Source organism: Thalassophryne amazonica, chromosome 6, assembly GCF_902500255.1.
Source record: "Thalassophryne amazonica chromosome 6, fThaAma1.1, whole genome shotgun sequence".
Lineage (NCBI taxonomy): Eukaryota > Metazoa > Chordata > Actinopteri > Batrachoidiformes > Batrachoididae > Thalassophryne > Thalassophryne amazonica.
The window spans coordinates 99012789-99040634 of record NC_047108.1 but is presented as its reverse complement, the minus strand read 5'-3'; the positions used below and the strand labels follow the sequence as shown (position 1 = coordinate 99040634).

Genomic DNA, 27846 nt, shown 5'->3' with positions numbered 1-27846 from the left:
TCTTGAAGGACATTGGGTTGGGGTTTTTTGTATAATTTATTTAGGCACAGGTGAAAAATAAATTGTTTTTTGTTGAAGGAACCGCTTTCTGGTTATTTTTAGTGCTGGGTCCTGTCTGACGCAGGTTCGCTCCTCAATCTGCGTCGACACATAACAGTATCCCCACTTTACCTTTGTGAAAATTAGTTTAATCCACCAAAAATAGAAACTGCAGGTCAAATATTCTAATCATGCTCTTTGCTCTTCAAAAAAAATATGTGATTTACGAGTAGTTATTTATTTTTAATTAATTTAGTATATGACAAAAAACAACTAAATTAAGCATTTTAAAACTAAAGCATTTTTTATGGAGGATATATTTAAGGCCAATCACAGCACTGGCAGTTCTTGTTGAAAACAAGAATAGATGGACAGATGTGGACGTAAGTGTACCCGCTGAAGCACTGATAAAAGGTGTTTCTGTTGTTTGCGTTTTCGTAAAGGCCGTCTTGTTTTCCTGAACAGAAGTCTTGGCCACTGTCAGGGTTGAGGGTAGTTGTAGCTGAAGCAGTAGTTGTGATGGTGGTCGTGGATGTAGTCGAGCCGAGTCCATTCGTTGTGGTATGTGGTGGTGCGTGAGTGGTTGCAGGAGGTGGTGGAAAATCTGCAAGTTAAAAAACATTCAGCTTTGTGAAATTATGAAGAATTGATTATAGTTTTACATGCTGATTTTAGGTCTAACTTTTGTTCACCTGACTCCAGAAGAGCATGCAGGTAACCAATGAGGGGGTACTTTCCAAGCCCACAGAAAGATCCAGTAAAATCATCCAGATCCAGCGACCAGACAAAAGCGCCGCTGTAGTTATTTTTTTTCAGATACTCGATCTACAATATCGTGATAGATACAGTACACAAATATTAAAAAGTAGAGCTGACAGGTTTGTGTTAAATGTGTCTTTTTACTATACATACTGATCACATAATGAGGTTGCACATTTACAGTACATCTGGAAAGTATTAGCTGTGCTTCACTTTTGCCAGATTTTGTTATTTTACACCCTTATTCCAAAATGGACGAAATTAATTTTTTTCCTCAAAATCCTACACACAATACCCCATAATGACAATATGATTTTTTAAAAGATTTTTGAACATTTATATATTAAAAAACCATTGTAAATTCATTGTAAATCAAATTTGATAATAATAATAATAACATTCATTCAGTCATTCATTCATTCATTCATTTTCTACTGCTTAGTCCAATTAAGGGTCGCGGGTGGCTGGAGCCTATCCCAGCAGTCATAGAGCACGAGGCGGGGTACACCCAGGACAGGAAGCCAGTCCGTCGCAGGGCCACAAACAGACAAACAAACACAGACACACCCACACACACACCTACGGACAATTTAAAGACTCCAATCCACCTAACCCGCATGTCTTTGGATGTGGGAGGAAACCGGAGCACCCGGAGAAAACCCACGCGCACACAGGGAGAAGATGCAAACTCCACAGAGAAAGGCCACGGGAATTGAACCCACGACCTTCTCGCTGTGAGGCAACAGTGCTAACCACTAAGCCACCGTGCTGCCAATAATAATAATAACAATTTATTAAATAAACTAAGAAATCACATGTACATAAGTAATCACAGTCTTTGTCATGAAGTTCAGAATTGAGCTCAGTGCATCTGGTTTCCACTGACCATCCTTGAAATGTTTCTACAGCTTGACTGGAGTTCGCCTGGGGTAAATTCAGTTGATTGGACACAATTTGGAAAGGCACTAACCTGTCTACATATAAGGTGCCACAGCTGACAGTGCATGTCAGAGCACAAGCAAAGCATGAAGTCAAAGAAATTGTCTGTAGACCTCTGAGACAGAATTGTGTTGAGGCACAAATTTGGGGAAGGGTACAGAAACATTTCTGCTTCTTTGAAGGTCCCAATGAGCGCAGTGGCCTCCATCATCCATAAATGGAAGAAGATCAGATCCACCAGGACTCTATCTAGAGCTGGCCACCAGTCTGAACTGAACATTCAGGGGAGAAGTGCCTTAGTCAGGGAGGTGACCAAGAACCCGATGGTCACTCTTGTCAGAGCTACAGCATTCCTCTGTGGACAGAGGGCAACATTCCAGAAGGACAACCATCTCTGCAGCAATCCACCAATCATGCCTGTATGATAGAGTGCTCAGACAGAAGCCACTCCTTAGTAAAAGGCACATGGCAGCTCACTTGGAGTTTGCCAAAAGACACCTGAAGGACTCTCAGACCATGAGAAACAAAATTCTCTGGTCAGCGGCAGGAACTGAGAGACTTGTCAGGATGAATGCAGCAATGTACAGAGACATCCTGCATGGAAACCTACTCCAGAGCACTCTTGACCTTAGTCTGGGGTGACTGTTCATCTTTCAACAGGACACTGACCCTAAGCATATAGCCAAGATATCAAAGGAGGGGCTTCAGGACAACTCTGTGAATGTCCTTGAGTGACCCAGCCAGAGCCCAGACCTGAATCCGATTGAACATCTCTGGAGAGATCTGAAAATGGCTGTGCACCGACGCTCCCCATCCAACCTCATGAAGCTTGAGCATGGATGGCGCCAAGGGGCGCTAGGGGGTGCTAGAGCTACCCCTGAATTTGTCATAGCACCCCCATAGCTCCCCCAAGAAAATAATTCCTCATTTATTATTTAAATTTAATTCCATCCCATGTTTTAAGGCCTTATCTAGACTGAAACTGAACTTCTGCTATAGAATCTTTTTCTTTGTCATTTTCAAAAAGTGTTCCATTCAATAAATATCTCCGTTCTCACAGATCCAGTGAAACTGCGTGAAAATGCTGTAGTACACATGCCAGGCCTCCATGTAGCGCTGTAGCACGTCTACAAAAAATGGAGAAGACGACATGGGGCTAATGTAGCAACGGAAGCTAACACTTTAGAAGCCGGCTCACGGATTAAATAAAGTCTTTTAATCTGACCTGTTGCCAGAATTCATCACAGATGAAAATTGTTTTCCACATGACACCCTTGTTTTGGAAGATGATGTCCGGAAATGTGTAAATTCATTATGACGGAAGTTACTTGTTAAAGGTTTTATTTTTTAAAGTTGTTTTTTTTTTAAAGAGTTTTTAAAGAAGCCCCTCAGCGTCTCTCTGCTCTGGGTGAGTTTCTCAGCCTGAGTTGGAGGACACCAGCACTTTGTCCCACCACCAACAAAAAGAAAAGAAAAAAAAAGAAGCTAAATTAGACTGTTAAATGACACTGTTAAGAACATGTTACAGAGGCAGGGTGATGACATCATCCTTTCAGTTTTCCACAGTAAGAAACTTCTGGCATTTTCAGATTTATGTGATTAAATAAATATTCCACTCATAAAAGAAAAACATTCATCAAGAGAGCTGATTGTTTTACCCAAAATGAGTGTAACGTGACATTCAGTGACATCACGTTCAACAATGTCATGATAATAATACATTTTATTTATAATGCAGCTTTCATTAATAAAAATCTCAAAGTGCTACAGGAAAAAAATAGAAACCCAAGGATAAATAAGAGAATAAAAACAGTCACCAATATGTAATAATACCAAAATAGAATAAAAAGACTAAGATGCAATGGATTAAAATTATTGAGACCTGTAACCTGTCTAGAGGCTTTTTTTTTAAAGCTTCCACAGTCTGTGGAGCCTTCAGATGGTCAGGGAGGGAGTTCCAAATATGGGGAGCAGCTGAACAGAAGGGCAGTCTCCCATGGTGTGAAGTGTGGTGCAGAGGGGACAGAGAAGATTAGTATTGTACGAACAGAGGGAACAGGAGGGTGTGTGGGGAGTGAGGAGGTCTTTAAGGTGAGTGGGGGGCATTGCCATGGATGCATTGGTGGGTGATGAGAGCAATCTTAAAATGGATTCTGTAGATCAGGGGTGGCCAAGTTCGGTCCTCGAGAGCCACATTCCTGACACTCTTAGTTGTCTCCCTGCTCCAACACAGCTGAATCCAATGAAAGGCTCATTAAAAGCTTTTTAAATGCTTTTTATGTGTGGGGACTTTAACATTAACATAGAAAGCTCCAGTTGCCAAAGATTAAGTGATTTTGTGAACTCAATGTATAATTTGGGCTTATTCCCCTTGATAACAAAACCAACCAGAATTACATTGCAAAGTGCAACGGTAATTGACAATATATTTCCAAACAGAACAGATGAAATTATCAAGAATGGGATCTTCATGACAGATATTAGCGATCATTTACCAATTTTTTCAATATTTAAATATAAAAATAGGTACAACAAAAAAAACTGTTATAAACTTTAAAAGAGATAAGTCAGTAAAAGCCTTAGAGGCATTAAAATATGACCTTAAAAATCAAAATTGGGAAGAAGTTTATGTCAGTGATGTCAGTGTAGCATATAACTCATTTATGAAAATATTGATGAAATCATATAATAAAAATTGTAAATTAACAGAAATTAGTAAGAAAAGAGTAAATAAACCATGGCTCACAAAGGGAATAAAAAATGCTTGTGCAAAGAAAAACTATTTATACAGGTGCTTTTAAAAATTGCAAACAAAGGAATCAGAACAGGGTTTGCTCAGCCCTGCTGTTGACCAAGGCGGGGATGTACATCTGGAGCTGGTCCCCGGGCGCCTAATGGCGACGTCTGTTCCTAACTGGCAATTAGGATGGGTTAAATGCAGTAGACACATTTCATTGTGCAGGGAAGATGTTCCTTTGTGCATATGACAATAAAATTCTTTTGAATCCTTTTGAATCCTTGAACATAAATACAAAAAAATATAAAAATAAACTATTAACAGTAATTATAGTGAACAATTAAATAAGAGTAAAGATAATATGAGGGTACCATGGGGAATTATAAAAAGTATGATTGATAGTGATGGAGCGAAAGCAACTATTCCAAACTACTTTCTTAAGGAAAATAAAGAGATATATGACATAAAAGAAGTTGCAAATGGGTTTAATGATTATTTTTCAAATGTAGGATCACGTCTGGTGGGAAATAAACCAATAATAGAAGATAAATTACATACACTGGTAAATACGGTCAATAGTATTTTCCTGGACAATGTGGAAAAAGATGAAATAAGAAATATTGTAAAAACTGTGTAAGAAAAAGATCAACTGACCATGAAGATTTAGACATGATGACTGTAAAACGTATAACAGAAATTGTTATTGAACCATTTACTTATATTTGTAATCTGTCTCTGTCAACTGGGATTTTTCCAGATGAAATGAAAATTGCTAAGGTAGTCCCATTATATAAAAATGGAGACAAACATAATTTTTCTAATTACAGGCCAGTATAATTGCTTCCACAGTTTTCTAAAATTATGGAAAAAGTTTTTGTGACAAGATTGGATAAATTTATTGAGAAACATCATATTTTAAATAATGCTCAGTATGGATTTAGAACAAAACATTCGACAGCTATGGCAATTATGGAACTAATCGAGAAAATATCAACAACAATAGATAATAAGGATTATTTTGTAAGTATTTTTATCGACCTGAATAAGGCTTTTGATGTTATAGACCACTCAAGATTGCTTCACAAGTTACAACAGTATGGAATAAGAGGTGTTGCACATCAGTGGGTAAAAAGCTACTTAGAAAATAGAAAACAGTTTGTTCAGATAAATAATACCAAATCAGAATTGTGTAACATTATTTATGGAGTACCACAAGGATCGGTACTTGGACCCAAACTGTTTATATTGTATATCAATGATATTGTGAATGTATCCAATGTGCTTGGCAGCATTTTATTTGCTGATGATACAACGCTGTTTTACTCTGGATCAGATATACAGGAAGTAGCACAAGTGATAAATACAGAGTTGGAAAAAGTTAAACATTGGTTTGATATAAACAGATTGTCACTAAATATTAATAAGACAAATTTTATATTGTTTAATGATAGAGCAAAAAAATAATGTGTCATTACAAATAGATGGAATGGATATACAAAGGGTAAAAGAAACGAAATTTTTAGGAGTCATGATTGATGAAGATCTTACATGGAAGTCACACATAAATTACATAAAAGGAAAAATAGCGAACGCCATTGCTGTTTTGCATAAAGTAAAATATTCATTAAATAGTTATGGTTTATTAACATTGTACAATTCATTGATTGTCCCATATTTAACTTATTGTGTAGAAGTCTGGGGATCAACATATACAACCTATATACAACCTTTATTTATTTTGCAGAAAAGAGCTTTAAAAGTGATTAGTAACAGTGGTTTTAGAGATCCATCTAATCCATTGTTTATTAAGTATAGGGTACTTAAATTTCATGATTTAGTCGATTTGAAAATATTACAAACAATGTACCAAGTTAATAAAAATACTTTACCAACAAACATTCAAAATATGTTTGAAAAAAGAGTAAGTAGTTATAAATTGAAAGGAATAGAAGTCTTTAAAAAACCAAGATTTAGAACCAAAGTAAAGGAAAGGAGTATTGCAGTAAATGGTGTCAAATTATGGAACAATCTTAATAAAGAAATTAAAGAATTAAGGTCGCTTAAATTATTTAAAAAACGTATTAAATTAGATGTATTAAGTAAGTATGAAACTATGAAATAAGTCAGTGGGCTGCAAGAAAGTAAAAAAAAAAAGGTAATCTGTTAATAATGTTTGGAGTGTCTTAAGTTTAAAATGTAACCTGTCAGAGATGTAATCTATTAATTAATGGTCATAATTATGAAATGGGTCAGTGGTATGTGACAAGTTAAAGAAATGCAATCTGTTAAATCAATCAATCAATCAACTTTTTTTTTATATAGCGCCAAATCACAACAAACAGTTGCCCCAAGGCGCTTTATATTGTAAGGCAAGGCCATACAATAATTATGAAAAACCCCAACGGTCAAAACGACCCCCTGTGAGCAAGCACTTGGCTACAGTGGGAAGGAAAAACTCCCTTTTAACAGGAAGAAACCTCCAGCAGAACCAGGCTCAGGGAGGGGCAGTCTTCTGCTGAGACTGGTTGGGGCTGAGGGAAAGAACCAGGAAAAAGACATGCTGTGGAGCATGCCTGTGAATGTGGCAGAGGGGTAGCACAGAGCCGTCGCGACACACGAGCACATAGCACCCTCATAAAAATGCCAAGCTCCCCCACAGCACCTACAGAAAAATATCTCTGGAGCCACCACTGAGCTTGAGAAGTGGTGCAAAGAGGAATGGGCAAAACTGCCCAAAGATAGGTGCACCAAGCTTGTGGCATCATATTCAAGAAGACTTGAGGCTGTAATTGCTGCCAAAGGTGCATCAACAAAGTACTGAGCAAAGGGTGTGAATATATACATGCGATTTGTTGTTGTTTTTTTTATTATTTTTAATGAATTTGCAAAAAATTTAAGAAAGCTTTTTTCATGTTGTCACTGTGTGGTGTTGTGAGTAGAATTTTGAGGAAAAAAGAAGAATTTTCTCCATTTTGGAATAAGGCTGTAACATAACAAAATGTGGGAAGGGTGAAGCGCTGTGAATACTTTCTGGATGCACCGTACTTGTGAACAGCGTAAGTTCTGCTCAAAGTGTTGGTAGTCAGTTACAAACTCTATCAATGAGTTGACCTATTGACTTAAGCTGAAAATCTGTTAAACCACATGATACGTCCTGCCTGCTTACACATCTGAAAATGTTTTACATTTATAATTCTGGATACTATTTAAAGGAAAAGAAAACTCACTGATAAAATAAAGCTGGGAAGATGCATATCAATGAAAATAAGGTCTTACAACTGAAATATCCACCTTAAAAGTCGTTATTTAAACAGAATTTGACAATTTCATAAATGCCACCACTGATACAATTTTAGCCAATCAGAAAAAAAAAGATTGCTTGCGGTGTGATGTAGCATGAGCACAGAAAGCCACAGATGGGGAACAAGCGTTGATGTAAAAGTCCTCTCTCCCTTACTCCCTCTCCCTCTCTCACTCTCTCTGTCTCCCTCTCTCTTCCTCACTCTCTCTGTCTCCCTCTCTCTTCCTCACTCTCTCTCTCCCTCCTTCTCTCTCTCTCTCGCTCTCTCTGTCTCTTCCTCGCTGGCTGTTTTCCTGCTGAGCAAACACAAAGCTTTTCAACTGTAAAATAAACTACGTAAATTTCTAAATGTATCATCAGTGCTCATGGGAGTAACTGGATAAACACTGAAGGGGTTTCATGGTTTTCCCGTTCAGCAGGGATAAAGTGAATCTCTGTTCGGCTGTCCTCTTCAGCTATACTCCGAGCTGTGGCTTCACTGCCCCAGGATGTTAAAGCGGCTGATTTTCAGTCACAATTCAGTTAATTTTTCGGAAAATCCATGCTCTGCGGCACAGACCATTTGAACCCGAGAGCTGTTACCGGTGGATTAAAACTCATCGCTGGTGCAGTGCGCGGAAGAAACTGCTCACCTTCAATGCAGAAACCTCCCTCCTGTCCTGCTGTTCAGCAGTAAACAGCAGAGAGCAGGCAGCAGGAATCACTGGAGAGGTTTCACAGATGTGGTTTCTCTCCAATATCGGAAAATGGATGTTGATTGCCGCTTACGTGCTTCGCCCCCAGTGTTGCCACAGTTACTTTGAAAAAGTAATCCAATTACTGATTACTCCTTGAAAAAGTAACTTAGTTACTTTACTGATTACTTAATTGTAAAAGTAACTAAGTTAGATTACTAGTAACTTTTTTAGTTACTTTCCCCAGCTGCCGACAACAACCCTCTGCCACTTCAACATGACAATGATACCTGTTTTGCCAAAACTCACTTTATAGTCACCCTTTCTTGACTTCAATGAAAATAAATACTTGTTTAATAAAAAGTAAAATAAAGACCTCTTTCTTGACCTCATATTTAACTGTTGACAACACTGTAACAGTAAAACTTGCAATTTCTAACATACATTGTTTATAAATATAACTATTCAATTCTTTCTAACATTTTTCTAACATTTAAATTCTCTCTAAACATTTTACTTGTCGAAATTATTATTATTATAAGTAGTATTAGTAGTTGTAGTAAAAAAAAAAAAAAAAAAAAATGGCTTCAAAACTGGACCTTTAATCTAGGGGTGTTGTGGGGGGGGGGGGGGGCACATCCTTGCCCCACACCCCATTCCATCTGGATTCACCCCTGCTTTGGCGTTTGAGCACAAAGAATGGATAACATTTATTTATGCAGAAAACATGACCAGATTTACAGGTAAGAAAGTTTTATTGCGTTTTCACATCATGTGGTCCTCAGAAAGAGAGTTTAGGTGCATTTGAGTGGAAAATAGTGTTAGTTGTTGACGTATTGCGGAAGATCAACTGTTTTTAACGAGCAGATGGAGCGGCTCAGCTCAGAATTCTAAATAAAGGAGGAAAAAAGCATAAAAATGTCTTTGTAAAGCTCAGTGGAGGTGTGCTGTTGTCACCGCGCTTTAAAAGGTGAGGACGAGTCGTAGCTGCTGCAGAAAACTGCGGATTAAAAGCTCACAGCTCGCTTAAAGTTGGCAGTTCAGTCGAACCCGACCCCCTTCCCACGGGCCAAGTTTAATGCTGCTATCGACCCACAATGCAAAAATAGTAAAGCACAATGACTTGGAGAAGTAACTTTAATCTGATTACTGATTTGGAAAGATTAACTCGTTAGATTACTCGTTACAAAGTAACGCGTTACCGGCATCACTGGTCGCCCGTTCTATACTGAAGGGTGACACTGGCAGAGTTGTGAACCTCTGTGCCCATGTGATGTTACACATCGCTGTTATAGCAGATGGCATGGCCGCCTGCTGGTGGCTTTAGACCAGCCATACAAAAACACTCTTCACTTTAACATAAATGATCACACATGCCTACAACTTTTCATATGGGTTCTCAATATCATAATCTACCAACCCAATTGTAAATTATCAGTGGGTTTTCTTTTCCTTTAATATGATTCAGTGGGTTCACACACTTTGAGAGCCAACTGCAAACTTGTATGTGATGTCTGAGTAGTCAGAATGAATTATTCTGGGAAGATTCTTACACCCTTTATATACTCAATTTACTGTGTTATTATTCCTATAATGGAACATGTATGTGTAAATATCCTTGGTTCTCCTCCCATCATTGAGCACAACAGAGCAATTTAGCTTCAACCAAAGAAACTAGGATATTCCATATCAGGCCTGTTGGTATGTATCACCACATCCCTCATACTACAGACCTTCCCTGTTTCCTCATTGGCAACCACAAAGGCAGACTATCGGTCTTGCCCTTTTTCCCAAAGGTAGCCATGTATCTGTCAAGCATTACATGGGAATTCCGCTGACCTTTTCCTTTTAATGGGGTCCCAACACTCAGTGACCTGCTCACTGGATCATACTCAGACAAACATGCCACATGGCCATACTGTCATAACTGGTGTTCCGCCACAATGTACTTCATTTCAGTTTCTCCAACTAGCCACTCATTCAATACAAAGTCATTCCGGTGGCATCAAAATGTTTTGTCTTTGCTTTACATCACTGGTTAGAATTCAAATCTCAGAACCAATGCAATATGATCCTGTAGACTTGGATCTTTGTTCTGCTGCAGACATATGGGCTTTTCCGACCACCTCTGGCCAGCGACCTCATGACATTTCATTGCTTGGGTAGTGCAATGAAAAGTGTTAATCATCAAATAATGAGCATACAAATTAGGCCATATGATCAATGATTGTAATCAAAGTACTATATTGAGTTGTATTCTAGTTGTCACTGCAAGACATCAGAATAACATTAAAGATGTGGGCACATGTTTTGTGGGCTTGTGTATGTAAGTTTGCAAATTCTTTACAGTTATCTATAATTGCGTCGACCTTCTGAAAGACTAGAGGTCAATAACTGCAAGCTGTAGGTATATAGTGATATGGTCTCCAGAAATACAAATATGTACAGTATAAGAGTCATTACCTTGATGTTAAAGCTTTGCCTGTTGTCAAACCCAACCCACTCATTTCCTTTAGTGGCATAGGGCACCTTTTGCTCATCAATCCAGTTAATATTTGCTCCCTGGAGGAAGTTGCAAATCTGTAGACATTGAAGCAATGCAAAGAATAGTTATGTTCGCCTGGTGGTTAGTACAAAGTATAACTCATCTTACTAAAATCTGCATTATTTTCAGTTTTGTGATGTAAAACCTACATGCTACCTTAGGATGTGAACGTCCACTCACCTCATAGTAGGACCAAAACCCAGATTCGCGGGTATAGGTGCCAGCTGAGGCTGGTCCACTGGCTGCAGCTCCAAGACCATTAGTGGATGAAGATAAGCGAAATGTGCGTCCATAGGTTGCAAATCCAACCAAAAGCTTTTCAGGAGGAGCTCCATTGTCTCTCCAGTATTTCATAGCGAAATCCTAAGGAAGAAGAAGAAAGAAGTAAGTTCTATATACACCCTGAGGCCCATTGGTACCTGTGCTTATCCCAGGATTCAACAGCATAAAGTAGATGAAAGGGTACAACTACTCCCTGGATGGGACACCAGTGTGACAAAAGTTATTTCTTCGGCTAAGGACACTATCTAGTTACAGCTAGGTGGACTGAGACAATGCAGATAAAGTGTCTTGTCCAAGGACAGCGACAGGAATGTGACTAGAATCAAACACAGGTCTACATATTGGCAGTCCAACTCTTTATCGTACTGAAGTACCTGCTCTACATTCATTTGTGGGTGAGTATTGTATCTTTGTTGAAAATTTTACTTACCACATTGTAGTAGATGTGGTCACCATGATCATAAGAACTGCAGTATAAAGGACTGTTGTGACCAGTGAATGGGTCCCATGAGCCGTGGAGATCATAGGTCATGATGTTTATGAAATCAAAGATCCTGGTAAATGGATGAAGCAAATCTCAGAACAGGATATAACATGATGAAAACACTTTTTCATGTCAAAGCAAATACATTTATGTGACTCCATAGTACAACAACTCACTTGCCCATTTCTGCAATCTCATAGCCATTATCAATGTTTGCCTTCCCAGCAGCCACAGCAGATGTGAGTAACAGGCGTGGTTTTTTAGTTTCAGCAGCTTCCTTTTCAAAGGCTTTGAGTAGTTCCTACATCAAAGACGGGTACAGTTGACAAAGATGGAGCAACGTTTAAAGCTTTCTGACATTATGATGGACGCAATGCATGCAACTATAATAGGTGTACTACTAAACTGTGTCATTTTGCTGGTGCTGAGGGAGGTTTCCATTTCCAAACTAACCCTGCAGAGGACTGTGAACCTCTGTTTATCTTCTGGGGGACTTCCTCGTGCTCCAGGATACTCCCAATCCAAGTCCAACCCATCAAAACCATGAAGTCTCAAGAACTTGATAGAAGACTGTATAAACCTCTGACGGTTAGCAGCAGTTGAAACCATAATAGTAAATCTGTAAATATATGAAACAACCCATAGCTTCAATGCTTGTACTGTTCTTCATTATTGCAATGGACAGTGCCATCCATAATTCCAAGATATCTTAGACTCACTGAGTAGTTCCAAAGTTCCACCCACCAACAGCCAACAGAGTCTTCAGTTGGGAGTTTCTGTGTGATGGGCAAACAGATTTACAATGTCAATCTCATTGAAAAGTGGATGAGACTTAAACTTCCTTCTACTGCTTGTTGGCAGGTTGGTTTTACAGTCAAGCACAACTCACTTATTCTTAAGTCCATTGAAGGCTTTGTAGAGAACCTCATCATTCCACTCATAGGTGCTCAGCTCATTAACAGAGTTGATTATTGCAAAAGCGTAGATGAGGTGTGAGCAGAGGTAGGGTTCTACATTGTCAGGCATGTATTTTCCAATGCCAGGTCTGTACTGGGACCAGTTAGTGAAGTAGCACACCAGTTTGGAAGAAGATGCTTTTAACATAAAAAAAAGAACTGTTCATTAAAGCATTTCATCTGGGAAATGGAGACCATGAAGCACAGTAACACATATTTAAATCCATACCCATTTGAAGGCACATCACAAGTGACAACCCTAAAAATAAATAAGTAAGTAAGTAAAGTTAATAGTTCCTATTTGCACAGTACTTTCAATTATTAATCCAGAAATATACGTTGTCACAGTAAAGTTAATTAGTTCATATTTGCACAGTGCTTTCAATTATTAATCCAGAAATACGAGGTCTGTCCGTAAAGTATAGGTCCTTTTTATTTTTTTCAAAAACTATATGGATTTCATTCATATGTTTTTACGTCAGACATGCTTGAACCCTCGTGCGCATGCGTGAGTTTTTCCATGCCTGTCGGTGACGTCATTCGCCTGTGAGCACTCCTTGTGGGAGGAGTCGTCCAGCCCCTCGTTGGAATTCCTTTGTCTGAGAAGTTGCTGAGAGACTGGCGCTTTGTTTGATCAAAATTTTTTCTAAACCTGTGAGACACATTGAAGTGGACACGGTTTGAAAAATTAAGCTGGTTTTCAGTGAAAATTTTAACAGCTGATGAGAGATTTTGAGGTGATTCTGTCGCTTTAAGGACTTCCCACGGTGCGAGACGTCGCTCAGCGCTCTCAGGCGGTGTCATCAGCCTGTTTCAAGCTGAAAACCTCCACATTTCAGGCTCTATTGATCCAGGACGTCGTGAGAGAACAGAGACGTTTCAGAAGAAGTCGGTTTCAGCATTTTATCCGGATATTCCACTGTTAAAGGAGATTTTTTTAATGAAAGACGTGCGGATGGGTCCGCGCGTCGGGACGCAGCTGACGCGGCGCGGCGGCACAGGAAAAACACGTCCGTGTTGATAACCATTTGTTAAAATCCAGTTGGCTTTTGATGGCTTTCAGTGGAGTGAGTATATGAGAAATTGTTTATCAGCTGGAGATGTTCCAACTTGTCCTTAAGGCTTTCAACAGAGGTGTTTTTCCTGTGACGGAGCGTCACGGCGGCTGCGAGCCGACGCTGTAATCCGCCCGCACGTCTTTCATTAAAAAAATCTCCTTTAACAGTGGAATATCCGGATAAAATGCTGAAACCGACTTCTTCTGAAACTTCTCTGTTCTCTCACGACGTCCTGGATCAACAGAGCCTGAAATGTGGAGGTTTTAAGCTTGAAACAGGCTGATGACGGCACCTGAGAGCGCTGCGCGACGTCTCGCACCGTGAAAAGTCCTTAAAGCGACAGAATCACCTCAAAATCTCTCATCAGCTGTTAAAATTTTCACTGAAGACCACCTTAATTTTTCGAACCATGTCCACTTCGATGTGTCTCACAGGTTTAGAAAAAATTTTGATCAAACAAAGCGCCAGTCTCTCAGCAACTTCTCAGACAAAGGAATTCCGACGAGGGGCTGGATGACTCCTCCCACAAGGAGTGCTCACAGGCGAATGACGTCACCGACAGGCGTGGAAAAACTCACGCATGCGCACGAGGGTTCAAGCATGTCTGACGTAAAAACATATGAATGAAATCCATATAGTTTTTGAAAAAAATAAAAAGGACCTATACTTTACGGACAGCCCTCGTATACGTTGTCACAGTATTGAGCTGTATATTGTTTGAATGCTGTATGCTTATGGCGGATTATATTTTAAGTTGTGTGCATATTATGTTATCTTTTCTTCATTTTTTTCTGTAGTCTGAATAAACCATTAATTCATTCATTCATTATGACTGACACAAAGAAAGTGACTTACCAGCTAGGATCATTAGTCGAGCCATTTTAGCACTTTTCCTCACAATACTCTGCCCATGGAAAAGCTGTGTGAGCAATATTTGGAAGGGTGCATTCCACTTTGTAAACAGCAGTTACATACTTCTGTTGGCTCTCACTTGTGCTAATTAACATGTGTATTCCTCTGATGGGTAAGGTGAGTTTCTCCATGACTTACCTGTTCTCAGTTGGCTTGCTGGATGTGCTTCTGATCCACCTGAGAGCTGCTTTATACATGCGATAAGAGGGACAAAGGCTGTGTTCCTGCAGTCTACAGCATATCATAATTGACATTGCACACTTGATCACATTTATCTGTTAAGTGCCATCAGAAGGTCAGAAGGAGCGGTAATAAATATTTATTTTTATTGTCAGATAAATTACGAAGGTCACATAATCACACCTTCATAAAATGTCCAGTACATGCAGAAACACATGAACAGACACATCGTGATATGCTTTGATTGGAGGAACACGAAATTATTGTCACGGTGATGACATGGAAAACACTGGTTTACTCAGCATTGTTTTTGTCTTGTAGTCCTGTTCAAATAGTTTTAAGTGTAACCCTTTTGAAATACTCGTGCTACCTGTTTGTGTCTGTGGATAAGACACTTAATCTGACACTATGGAATTTGGAGATAAACACCAGCACCAACAGGCCTAAGGGCCTATATAGGGCTTATGTCTTCTTTCGGATGGCAGTTAACTCAACTTTATTTATAGAGCACTTTCAAACAACCAAAACTGACACAAAGTGCTGTACATGAAGGTCATTAAAACAACAAAGTAACCCAACAACAATAAAAAAAAAACAGCAATAAACAAGCAGAACGCCTAAAACAGAGTGAAGTCTCATATTGTGTTAAAAGCCAGTGAATAAAAGTGGATTTTTTTATGATTGGTTTTAAAAACAGACCTGCCTAATGTGCAAAGGTAGATCATTCCAAATGTTTGGAGCTGCAACAGAAAATGATCGATCCCCTCTGAGCGTTCATTTGGTCCTTGGTACCTCAACAAGCAGCCAATCAGCTGACTGGAGGCACCGTGCAGGGGCGTAGGGATGAAGAAGCTCAGAGAGGTAGGGCAGGGCAAGGCCATTTACAGATTTAAAAACAAATAAAAGAATCTTAAAATGAAGAGGCAGCCAGTGGAGGGAGGCCAGGATAGGTGTAATGTGCTCGCTCTTTCGTACTCTATTTAGCAGATGAGTGGCAGCATTCTGACCCTAACCCTAACTGGAGACGTGCAAGGGAGGACTGGCTAACTCCAAAATAAAATGCATTACAGTAATCTAGCCGAGACGTAATGAAGGTATGGATTATGGTTTCAAAGTGCTGATGTGCAAGAAAAGGCTTCACCTTAGCAAGTTGCCAAAGGTGAAATAAACTAGAACTAACTACTGCACTAATTTGGCAATCCAATTTGAAATTGCTGTCCATCTTAAAACCCAAATTAGTAACAGTACTCTTCGCATAAGCTGCCAGTGGACCCAAATCAACAGGAGAGGGTACACAGGAGCCACTAGGGCCAAACACAATCACCTCTGTTTTCTTATCATTAAAATTTAGGAAATTTAGGGCCATCCCGGCCTTAATATCCTCAAGACTTGACAGCAGAAGTTTGAGAGAAAAGGCAGAAATTTTCCTCAGGGGGACAAATATCTGGCTGTCATCAGCATAAGAATGAAAAGTGACACCATGGTTTCTAAGGACAGACCCTAGGGAAGCATGTACAGGGAGAAAAGCATGAGTCCTAAAATTAAACCCTGTGGGACCCCGTGTAAGAGTGGAACAGGAGGTGGATTCACAAACCCCAAGACCAATGCTCATAGTTCTGTCTGCTAAGTAGGACCTGAACCAGTCCAGGGCACTACCACAAATGCCCACTAGCTGCTGCAGACGATGTAACAAAATACTGTGGGCTACAGTGTCAAAGGCAGCAGTCAAGTCAAGCAAGACAAGAACAACATAGTTGCCGCTATCATTTGTTCAACCCAGTCTTTTTATTTTATTTTTTAAAATTTTTTTAATTGAACACAAGAAAAAACATAAGTTCAACTGGACATTCTCACACACGCGTGCGGCTGAAACCGATTCCAGAGGAGAAAAGGGAACAAGTGTAGCGCCGTGAATTTGTGAAGAAAAGATGGAATTGTAACCCAGACAGAGGTGGGGGGAGTTACGTGCGCAAAGTTTCTTTCGTGGAACTGCTATTTGTGTGTTTACGCGCTCAGCCTGATGCCTCAATGGAATGATAAGAGGATGATGGACACTTTTCCACCGAAACTCTTGCTCAGTCATCCTCCATGCGAAGCAGGACCCGGTGCTAACCAAGTCCTCAGGACGACGATCTGTCATCTGATTAACAAAAAGAAAAAAACAAATTGTCCTGTGATCGTTTGTCTGCAAAGCGAGCGAGAGATGGTGTGTGCACGAGCAATGTGCACACTCATCACATTTAGGAGCGCGTCTTCTGCCGCGTTCACACCGGGCGCGACGTGAGCAACTGCAGCAACAGGTTGCCATGTAATCCCTATGTAAGGATGTGTTTTGGCGCCAAGTCACGCAGCGCAACGCGATGGATGCGAATGAAGCGATTTTGAGCAATTGGCGCGTTTGTGGCGCGATATTGCGTCGCATCACGTCGCGTTGCCCTCCTCCCCAAGTTAAAAAATCTGAACTTTTTTGTCTCGTCACGCCGCGATGACAATCAGGGACTGAATATGTAGTGACGTGGATGTTAAAGATTTTGTATATATGTTATCACTGTTAAACGTTTGTACATTTGTCTTCTTTCTCATGAGAACGGTGTTGTGCTGTTTTGCACTTCACCCTGAGAATGTATGTGTTATTCAACCTTGTTTTAGCTTTGTCTTCTTTCTCATGAGAACGGAGATGTGCTGTTTTGCACCTGTCTTAATGCAATCCTGAGAATTCAATTTTGTTTTAGCACTCTGGGGTCAATCTGAGCTGGGAATGAAGGACTGGATGTACTTATTGTTATAACATAACTTTGTTTTCGCAGCCTCTAACGACTGGGAGCAAGAGAACGTTTTGACTATTGTGATGTGGTGTTTAGTGTGAAGGAGTGTGGAAGACAGGACACTTCAGGCAGATGCAGAACAGCTGATACCTGCAACAGACGAACGAGATGTGCTGACCTGAAGTGTTCTTCCTTACAGCTGCACTTGACGTATGCGTTTATGTTATGGGAAGAAACTTGTCTTGCGTCATTACCCCCACCCTTAGGACAAGTTTCTTGTTTATGTGATGAGGGCGTCTCTTAATAAAAAGAGCGGAAAAGCAGGCCAGACTTTAGTGTAGCCTTGGTGTACAGCCTGGCCGCACTCCGCGCGTAATATTTGATTTTCTGTCTCACTGGTGTTTCTTGACTCTGTTTGTCTTGTTAAAGGTTTTAAAAAATGTTTGGAGGAGAAAATACCCAACATTGACTGGGGGCTACGTCCGGGAGCTCAACAACACCGGAGGTGTCCGGCGGAGGTCGTCAAGTCCAGACGTAAATCCTTGGCCAAGGTCTGATCGATCGATTGATCGTGTCTGCAATTGTCGACCACCGTTGGCATCGTCTGGTTGACGAGATTTTCCCGAAGAAGACAGACAGGAAGTCGAGTCAGTGAGTAAAATTTCTTTGTAAACAGTACTGAGTGAGTGGTGATCAGATCACATAAACAGTTAAATTCCGCAAGCGATGATACAGAATCGTCTGTTAATGCAAAGCAGTTAAACTCTGTAAGGAGGGTGCGGACTCCTCTGTTTATATACGCGTACCGGTAGGGGATAAAAGTGATCACATAAAACAGTTAAACTCCGTAAGCGATGATACAGAATCGTCTGTTAATGAAACACAGTTAAACTCTGTAAGGAGGGCGGACTCCTCTACGGTTGCGAGGGACGCAAGTAGTTAAATTCCGGAAGGAGGATACGGACTCCTCTGTTTTAATACGTAAAGGAAATCCCGGGTAGAAATATGTGCACTGTAAAAAGGTAGTTAAATTTGGCAGGGACGGCGGAGTCCCCTAATGCAGGACATTAGTTAAATTTCACGGGAGGGCGAGCTCCCCTGACATAAGAATACGCGTACGATTATTAGGAGTGTTTCTATGTGTAAATAGTGTTTTGCGCAAGTGTAAATAACTGTGTGAAAGTGTAATACTTTGGACAACGTTAGTGACAACCGTGCGTGTGGAAGCAGAGGCAAGTGATTCCGCTTCCTACGGGGAGGTGAAAGGAATCAACCACACGACGGCAAATTAATTGTCACGTCCAAAGAAAGTGTGAAAACTTCAGATTTAGAACACCCTAGGTGTGCCCCCGTCTGAAGTCCAAATTATAACAAGGGATAATAAAAATGGGGGGTAAGACGTCTAAAAATAAGGAAAATTTATCAACTGACGACTGGAAAGTTATGGAGGCAAAAAATCCAAAAGCAACAAAGAAATTGGAGACCTGGATAAATAAACATGACTTTGACGGACGACTGAACCTGATCAGCATACAAAAGCTGAAGAAGGAGTTAGAACGGGAACATAAAGGTGATGAGAAAAAGATGCAGAAAGTAGGGGCAGATTTAGTGGCATTTTGGGAGGAGGAAGCAGAGAACAGACAGAAAGGAGCAGAGAAGCGACGATTAGAGAAAGCAAGAAAAAAGAAAGCTGTAGGTAAGGCAGAAGAAGATGTGATAATTCAGCACAGAGAGCCAGAACAGCCTCAACAATCACCGCCGGCTGGATCGTCGGTGGCAAAGAGACCTTTATCTCCTCTACCAGAGGATGACGATGTACCGCCACCACAGTATGATTTGGCAGTAAAACCTAAGGTAAAAAGAGAAAAACCAGAAAAACCACAAACACGCAGTCAAGCAAAAGTGCCTACAGCCCCTCCCATGGTGGAACATAGTGATCAGGGAGGTGCCTATCCTATGATAGAAGTACCAAATCCTCGTGCAGAAACAGCAGGACAGCTACCAACCATGCTCGTTTATCGGACATGGAATGCTGATGATATCAAAGCAGCAGTCGACATGATACCATCGCCACATGTCGATATTGAGGGATTTATGCAGGATATAGAAAACATTAGAACATCTTACCACCTTAATGGACCTGAAGTCCAACAGGTGTGGATGAAAGCATGTGGCCCTAAATGGAGTCAGGTACGCGGAGACTGGAATCCTGCAGATCAACAAGGCGTACCACTGACACATGATGATCTAGTCTTGAAAACAAGAGTGGAAGCTATGATTACACGTGCAAAAGGAGTGTTAGGACCAAAGATAAATTATACTGAAATTACCAGGACAACTCAGAAAGAAGGAGAGCCATGGACAGAGTTTAGGTGCAGATTTGAGAATGTGTTTAGGGTCCATAGTGGCATATTGCCAGAAACACCTGTGTATGAACAACAATTGAAAAACGCTCTGATCCAACATTCCAATAAGGATATAAAAGCTTGGATACAGAAACATTGGATTGGATTGCCTACAGGCACATTGGAAGACACACATACACACTGCTGTCATGCAGAAGAAGTCTTAAAGCAGAAAAAGACAAGAAACAGCGACAAAGGAGTGTATGTAGCACATGGAGATGACGAAATATATTACCAGCAGGGTAACTTAAGACAGCAGAAGCAGTGCAAACGCCCCAAAAAGCCATGGCAAAATAGACAAGGTGGACAGCCACAACGTCAAGGACCATGGCAACCACAACAGCAGCCCAGACAGGGAGGGCCACCACGTGGTCCCCTGATTTGTTGGAACTGTGGAAGAGAGGGACATATGTATAGAAATTGTCCGAATCCACCTACTGAGGGAGCAGCAGGAGGAATTCCACAACGGAATAATCCTCCTCAGCCACAGTATCCACAATGACTAGAATCCATAATCCATGATTCCACATCATATAGGCAGTCTGATTGCGATATGGATCTGTGTGCCTTGCTGGGAAATCCGGTACCAAAACCAGAAGTGACTTTGTTGGTAAATGGACGACCAGTGACATTCCTTTGTGATACAGGAGCATGTAGAACCACATGTAATGACAACATACCTGTCCATCAATTAAGCAACGAACTCTTTAGGGTTCGCTCTGCAAATGGACAAACATCAGACGTCCCTATCACCAAACCCATAACGTTGACAGATCCATTTGGCCTGACGTGTACTATGTCAGTGTTAAGCATGCCACAATGTCCAGTTAACCTCCTAGGACGAGACGGATTGACTGCATTGGGCTTGTCCATAATTGTGGAACAAGGGAAATTAGTTGTTGAACGCACAGGAGGCGTTAACATAATAAGAGAAGAAAGCGCTGACCCCACATTCCACTATTACTATACATTTGACATCTCAGAAGAAGATGCTGCAGGATGGGGTAAAGATGTCGTCTTGCAAGCGACAGCCCTACTAAAAAATCCTGAACAACAGATGTCACCACCTGACCTGCATGTCACAATGTGGCATAAAGATCCTCCAGGTCCGGATGGTGACTATGAAACTAAATTGAAAAATGTTTCACCTGTGAAACTGACAATGACCGATTTGATTCATGATGGCAACTCAATAGCCGTCATAACAGTAACAGGCGCCACTGAAGATGTATCAAAATTGAAATTCACAGGTATGCCATTACATATGTCACTTTGTAAGCCATATTTGACAGAATGGCAAGAATTGGGACTGACAGTCATAACAGCTTTGTCAGCCTCTGATTGGAGCAGAGTTGGACCACGAACGGAGTTCAGTCCATCAACTAAATTGTATAAAGTGCCAGTTAATGTCTCATTGGTGCTGACAGCTGGAACACACATTGATGTGTCCACTTCACAATCCTGAGTGTTTCAGTTGAGTCCTGAAGAAGATGATCTTCTCTCTTCAGTACCGTCAGGATTGTGGACAACAGGTCCTTCAGACGTAGGACTGATTAAAAATGCACAACCTGTAGTTATAAGGCCAAAAACAGAATACAGACCATGTGTAAGACAGTATCCATTGAAACCTGATGCAATTGAAGGAATCAGGCCAGTAATAGAGGATTTATTAACAGCAGGAGTAATAGTGCCATGTCCAGATTCACCATGTAACACACCCATATTTCCTGTGAAAAAGGCTCCGCCCTCAGTGGGGTGGAGAATGATTCAAGATCTGCAGGCAGTAAATGCTGCTGTGATTAAAAGAGCACCATGTGTCCCAGATCCACACACCTTGTTAAATTCGCTGAGACCAAATTCTAATAGTTTCTCAGTAATTGACATAAGTAATGCATTTTTCTCTGTGCCAGTACACCCAGATAGTCAATTCTGGTTTGCTTTTACCTTTAAAGGACAACGATATACATTCACTAGATTACCGCAGGGTTACGCAGAGAGTCCAACTATTTATTCTCAAGTCATGTCAGCATGTTTAGCCAATTTCGTTCCACCGGCAGATAGCCAACTATTAGTGTATGTTGATGACATTTTGATTGCCTCTGACACACGAGAAAACTGCATAACTGACACAGTAGCATTATTATGTTTCTTATTTGACAATGGCCACAGAGTGAGTAGAAACAAAGTTCAGTTGTGTAGGGATAAAGTAAAATATTTAGGACATGAGTTATCAGCCACAGGGCGCACGATCCTGTCTGATAGGAAGGAAGCAATTTTGCACGCTCCAAAACCACAAACCAAAAAGCAGATGATGTCATTTCTTGGATTAACAAATTACTGCAGGGCATGGATTCCTTGCTATGCAGAGTTGACTAGTCCACTTTCTGATTTGATGTACAAAGATGATATTTCAATGTCAACCGTGTTGGAATGGAACAAAGATGCTGAGGAAGCCTTTGTAAAAGTAAAACAAACATTAGTGTCATCCACAGTTTTGGCACTACCAGATTATAGTAAACCATTTACTCAAACAGTTGATTGTAAGAATAAGTTCATGACTAGTGTTTTGGTTCAAGTGTATGGCTCAAAATTGAGGCCAGTTGCCTACTACTCATCTAAATTGGATGCAGTAGCAAGTGCTTTACCACCATGCGTACAGGCTGTTGTTGCGGCCTCTATGGCTGTTCAAAGTAGCAGTAATGTTGTTCTATTCCATCAGTTGACATTGAAAGTTCCACATGCAGTCTCTGCACTTTTGTTGCAGACAAACATGAGCCTTTTGTCCCCAGCAAGACATCTTTCGTGCATGTCCTTGCTATTATCACAGCCACACCTTACGATAGAGCGCTGTACAACATTGAATCCCTCCACATTGATACCTTTACCTGAGGATGGTGAGCCGCACAATTGTCTTGATGTAGCAACAGTTTGTACAAAAGCACGCCCAGACCTCCGGGACACACCCATCCCAAACAGTACAATCGTGTATGTGGATGGTTCTTCCACCAAAAATGCTTATGGACAAACACAATCTGGATATGCTGTCGTCACAAATTCAGAAGTATTAGATTCTGCTTCATTGCCATCGTCATTTTCAGCACAAGCAGCTGAATTAGTTGCTTTAACTGCAGCTTGCTATCTGTTTCAAGGTACGGCCGTATCAATTTATACAGACAGCCAGTACGCTTTCAGCACAGTGCATGTGTTTGCAAAACTGTGGGAAGAGCGTGGAATGGTGACATCATCTGGAAAGCCAGTGACTCATGCCACTCTCCTAACTGCCCTACTGCAAGCTGTGAAGTTGCCTCAACAAATTGCTATATGCAAATGTGCGGCTCACACTAAAGGCTCTGACAGTGTTTCAAAAGGAAATGATTTTGCTGACAGAGTAGCAAAAGAGGCAGCAGCAGCTTCTTCTATTTTTGTTATACAGGAAACAACTCCAGATTTGTATATAGGTCGTACACTGCTTGCTGATATGCAACAGCAGGCAACAGACAGAGAAAAACAAATGTGGATAGCTAAAGGCGCTACGTATGCAAATGACTTGTACGTATGACCACAAAAGAAACCCATATTGCCAAAAAATATGTTTAAATGGGCAGCTATTATGAGCCATGGCGTGACGCATGTCTCATCAGGGGGTATGATATCGCAATTGCAATCTATTTTTTGTCTTTATGGGTTCGATGCATATGCAAAACAGCATTGTAGAGCATGCATGATATGTGCAAAACACAACTCACAAGGCAATTTGAGACCCCAAAGAGGTAAATTTCCAACACCACAATATCCCTTTCAAGTGATTCATATGGATTATATACAGCTGAGTAAACATGAAGGGAAGGAATTTTGTTTAGTCATAATTGATGCCTTCTCAAAATGGGTAGAATTGTTCCCTACAAAACATGCAGATTCACTTACAGTGGCTAAAGCATTATGCAAAGACATCATCCCACGATTTGGAATACCAGAAACAGTCTATTCAGATAACGGAGCGCATTTTGTTAATGCAATAGTGCAATACGTAGGAGAAGCACTACAGGTTAATCTCAAAAATCATTGTGCTTATCATCCACAAAGCGCCGGATTAGTGGAAAGGATGAATGGAACAGTAAAAAACAGACTTAGAAAGACAATGGAGGAAACAGGCAGACCATGGACACATTGTGTAGATTTGGTAAAAATGTATATAAACATAACTAGTACCATGGGGTTGACACCGTATGAAACATTGTTTGGCAGAAAATATCGATTGCCATATTATGGACAAATTTGGGATGTACCTGAGGAAGCCAATTTGGCGGATTACATGAGAAAAATGTTAGAAGGACAACGAGGGAGAGTTCCAAACACTGATGATCCCATTTCTCCACAGGAGGACCCTAAAGTGGTACCTGGAGACTGGGTGTTGATAAGAAGCATCAAGAGAAAACACTGGCATTCACCTAAATGGGAAGGGCCCTATCAAGTACTACTCACAACACCCACAGCTTTGAAAATTGGGGAAAGAAGTACATGGATTCATTTAACTCACTGTAAGAAAGTCATTTCTGCAGACACAGACAAACAGTAAGAACAGTAGGACAAGACTAGTAATAGTGTGTGAGCTTGGTGTTAAGATCCAGGTTAGACACGAAAGCTAGCAGAAGACATTAAGAAGCCACTGTTCTGAACATAGGTGTGCTGTAGTGTGCAGAAATGGCGAAAGAAAAAGATAAAAAGAAAGGGGGTTTCTGGACCCCACGGACAGTCCTTGTTATGCTACTTTTCTTTTTTGAATTGGTATTATTATTAAAAGCCATGAGCACGGGACATGATAATACGGATCACATCCACAGATTGCAGAGACCAAAAAGAAGTAACAAAGACCCCAGTCCGATAATCAATGCCACAGTACATAGCTGTGATGGGAATAATGCATACCGATTTGGTGTACAGGCCTGCATTCCTAGAAATACTTCTGTGATCATCTCTGTACCATATAGTGCTCTTATCCATGGAATGCCGGATGGTGACAGAGGGACTAATTCATTAATATCATTATTGTTACCAGTTGAAGCCATACCCATGACCCCTGAAGACGTTACGACATATGCAGCCTCTCTTATTCCTGAAGATTGGCAGAAAGACGTAGCCAGACATAGAGTGAAAAGAGATTGGAAAGGAGTGGGAAATCCAACATATATTGACGCAATAGGAGTCCCCAGGGGAGTGCCTGACGAGTATAAACTGGTTAATCAAATAGCAGCTGGATTCGAATCTTCCATCTGTTGGTGGTGCTCCATTAATAAAAACGTGGACAGAATAAACTACATCCACTACAATGTACAGAAATTAGGAAATTGGACTGAGGAAGGATTTAAGGCTGTCCATTCACAGTTAGAAGCCACGTCCCTTATGGCCTTCCAGAATCGCATTGCTCTGGATATGTTGTTGGCAGAGAAAGGAGGTGTTTGTGCCATGTTCGGAGAACAATGCTGCACATTCATTCCCAACAACACAGCTGCAGACGGCAGTCTCACTCAAGCCATTGACGGGCTGAGAACGTTGAACAGGAAGATGAAAGAGCACAGTGGAGTAAACACCGAAGGCTGGGATTGGTGGCTGGAAGGGATGGGAAAATGGAGGTCTTTGATTTCTTCACTATTAGTGTCTATAGCAGTATTTGCTGCAATTCTAACATTGTGTGGATGTTGTTGTATTCCATGTCTCCGAGGCCTTGTAAATAGAATGATAACCACAGCAATAAGTCCAGGACCAGGAGGGGGTCCAGCATCATATCCACTTCTGGGGACAGATGACGACAAGGAGGACGATGGCTCTCCTGACCTGTACCCAGACCAATGGAAGTATGATGACCCAGACACCGATGATGGTGACAATGATGACATCACCTCTGGGGTGTAAGCCTATAGAGAAAACATACCATGATGAACCTCTTAGTGAAAATCTCAAAAAGAAGTGCTAAGCTGAGTGATGCCTACTGTATGTTTAACAGGCGATAAACAGGAGGGGAATGTTAAAGATTTTGTATATATGTTATCACTGTTAAACGTTTGTACATTTGTCTTCTTTCTCATGAGAACGGTGTTGTGCTGTTTTGCACTTCACCCTGAGAATGTATGTGTTATTCAACCTTGTTTTAGCTTTGTCTTCTTTCTCATGAGAACGGAGATGTGCTGTTTTGCACCTGTCTTAATGCAATCCTGAGAATTCAATTTTGTTTTAGCACTCTGGGGTCAATCTGAGCTGGGAATGAAGGACTGGATGTACTTATTGTTATAACATAACTTTGTTTTCGCAGCCTCTAACGACTGGGAGCAAGAGAACGTTTTGACTATTGTGATGTGGTGTTTAGTGTGAAGGAGTGTGGAAGACAGGACACTTCAGGCAGATGCAGAACAGCTGATACCTGCAACAGACGAACGAGATGTGCTGACCTGAAGTGTTCTTCCTTACAGCTGCACTTGACGTATGCGTTTATGTTATGGGAAGAAACTTGTCTTGCGTCATTACCCCCACCCTTAGGACAAGTTTCTTGTTTATGTGATGAGGGCGTCTCTTAATAAAAAGAGCGGAAAAGCAGGCCAGACTTTAGTGTAGCCTTGGTGTACAGCCTGGCCGCACTCCGCGCGTAATATTTGATTTTCTGTCTCACTGGTGTTTCTTGACTCTGTTTGTCTTGTTAAAGGTTTTAAAAAATGTTTGGAGGAGAAAATACCCAACAGTGGAGATGTCTGGAGTTTGACTGAAGTTGTGAACATGTCCTGTATCTGGTAGCCAGCCTGTGAGCAGGACTTATGTCTCTTTTGTCCTTTATTTCACAATTATGACAGCAGGGGGAGCGGAGTTTTTTCTCTTTTTATCTTACGTGTGCACGCGAGCGAATCGTCCGTGGAGATTATTTTACTTATTAACTGCACAGATGTATAATAAAACAAATGGTGACTGGTTTCTAAACACAATTATGACAGAGTTTTTTGGGGTAAGAGTGAGCTGCAGCAAGCAGCAGAGTTTCTTCTTTTTTTTTAATTGTTTATATGTGCGCACGTGAACGGGACAGGAGGTCCTCAAACTGGGTCCCACAGAGGTGGAAGGACCACTGAAAGCGGCCGTCATCCAGACACAGCTCCTGCAGCAAATGATGGTAATCTCTGTATTGGGAGCTTTCCATAACAACTTGCTCCGTGTGATCATGGTCCATCATGTTAACTTGACTGACAACAGGAACCAGCGAGTGGAATGGAAGCTCCTCCTATTTGATGACGCACCGGGGCGAATTTTCACAGTAAAAGCAGAGCGACACACCGGGCGAAGGATGCGTGTCTGTTGCCACGCGACCCCCGTGAATTTGCAGCGTCTGATCGTGCCTGGTGTGAACGCGGCAGAGCTTCCGTCTTCATTCACGTTCACTGCGCCTCTCTGAACTTGTTGAACACTGATAAAGCATCAGAGGGGTACACTGAGGACTGTCAGGATGCAAATGTAAGTTGTTTTTTTTTTTCTTTTACTTTTCAAGTTGGCTTTTGAACTTTCGATGCTCTGAGCTGTGACGTAGCTTTTGGGCTATCCAATAGGAACGACGCGTCGGGCCAAAACAAGGAAGACTAGTGGCAGAAACCACTGGTCTGTACAAATGGTAAATGGACTGCATTTATATAGCGCTTTTCCATCTGCATCAGACGCTCAAAGTGCTTTACAATTATGCCTCACATTCACCCCGATGTCAGGGTGCTGCCATACAAGGCGCTCACTACACACTGGGAGCAATAGGGGATTAAAGACCTCGCCCAAGGGCCTTTAGTGA

General features: G+C 41.0%; 1 protein-coding gene across 1 annotated transcript; it reads right to left on the bottom strand.

Annotated features, from left to right (window-relative positions):
* Nucleotides 1-282: 282 nt before the first annotated feature.
* On the bottom strand, nucleotides 283-14702 carry LOC117512732 (acidic mammalian chitinase-like). The gene is made up of 11 exons (XM_034172915.1): nucleotides 14628-14702; nucleotides 12946-12976; nucleotides 12650-12854; nucleotides 12480-12536; nucleotides 12214-12379; nucleotides 11937-12061; nucleotides 11707-11830; nucleotides 11175-11357; nucleotides 10913-11029; nucleotides 732-864; nucleotides 283-643 (listed from the first exon to the last, which is right to left on the bottom strand). The coding sequence occupies exons 1-11, from the start codon at nucleotides 14652-14654 to the stop codon at nucleotides 360-362; spliced, it is 1452 nt and encodes a 483-aa protein (XP_034028806.1). The 5' UTR covers nucleotides 14655-14702; the 3' UTR covers nucleotides 283-359.
* Nucleotides 14703-27846: the final 13144 nt, after the last annotated feature.

Bases quoted from the DNA above. Each gene is read 5' to 3' on its own strand.
- LOC117512732 (XM_034172915.1), bottom strand. From the start codon at position 14,654: ATGGCTCGACTAATGATCCTAGCTGGT. The intron at 11,831-11,936 runs GTGAGTTGTTGT...TCCATTTACCAG, and splicing joins GAGATTGCAGAAATGGGCAA to GATCTTTGATTTCATAAACA. The intron at 11,358-11,706 runs GTAAGTAAAATT...CTTCTTCCTTAG, and splicing joins ACCACATCTACTACAATGTG to GATTTCGCTATGAAATACTG.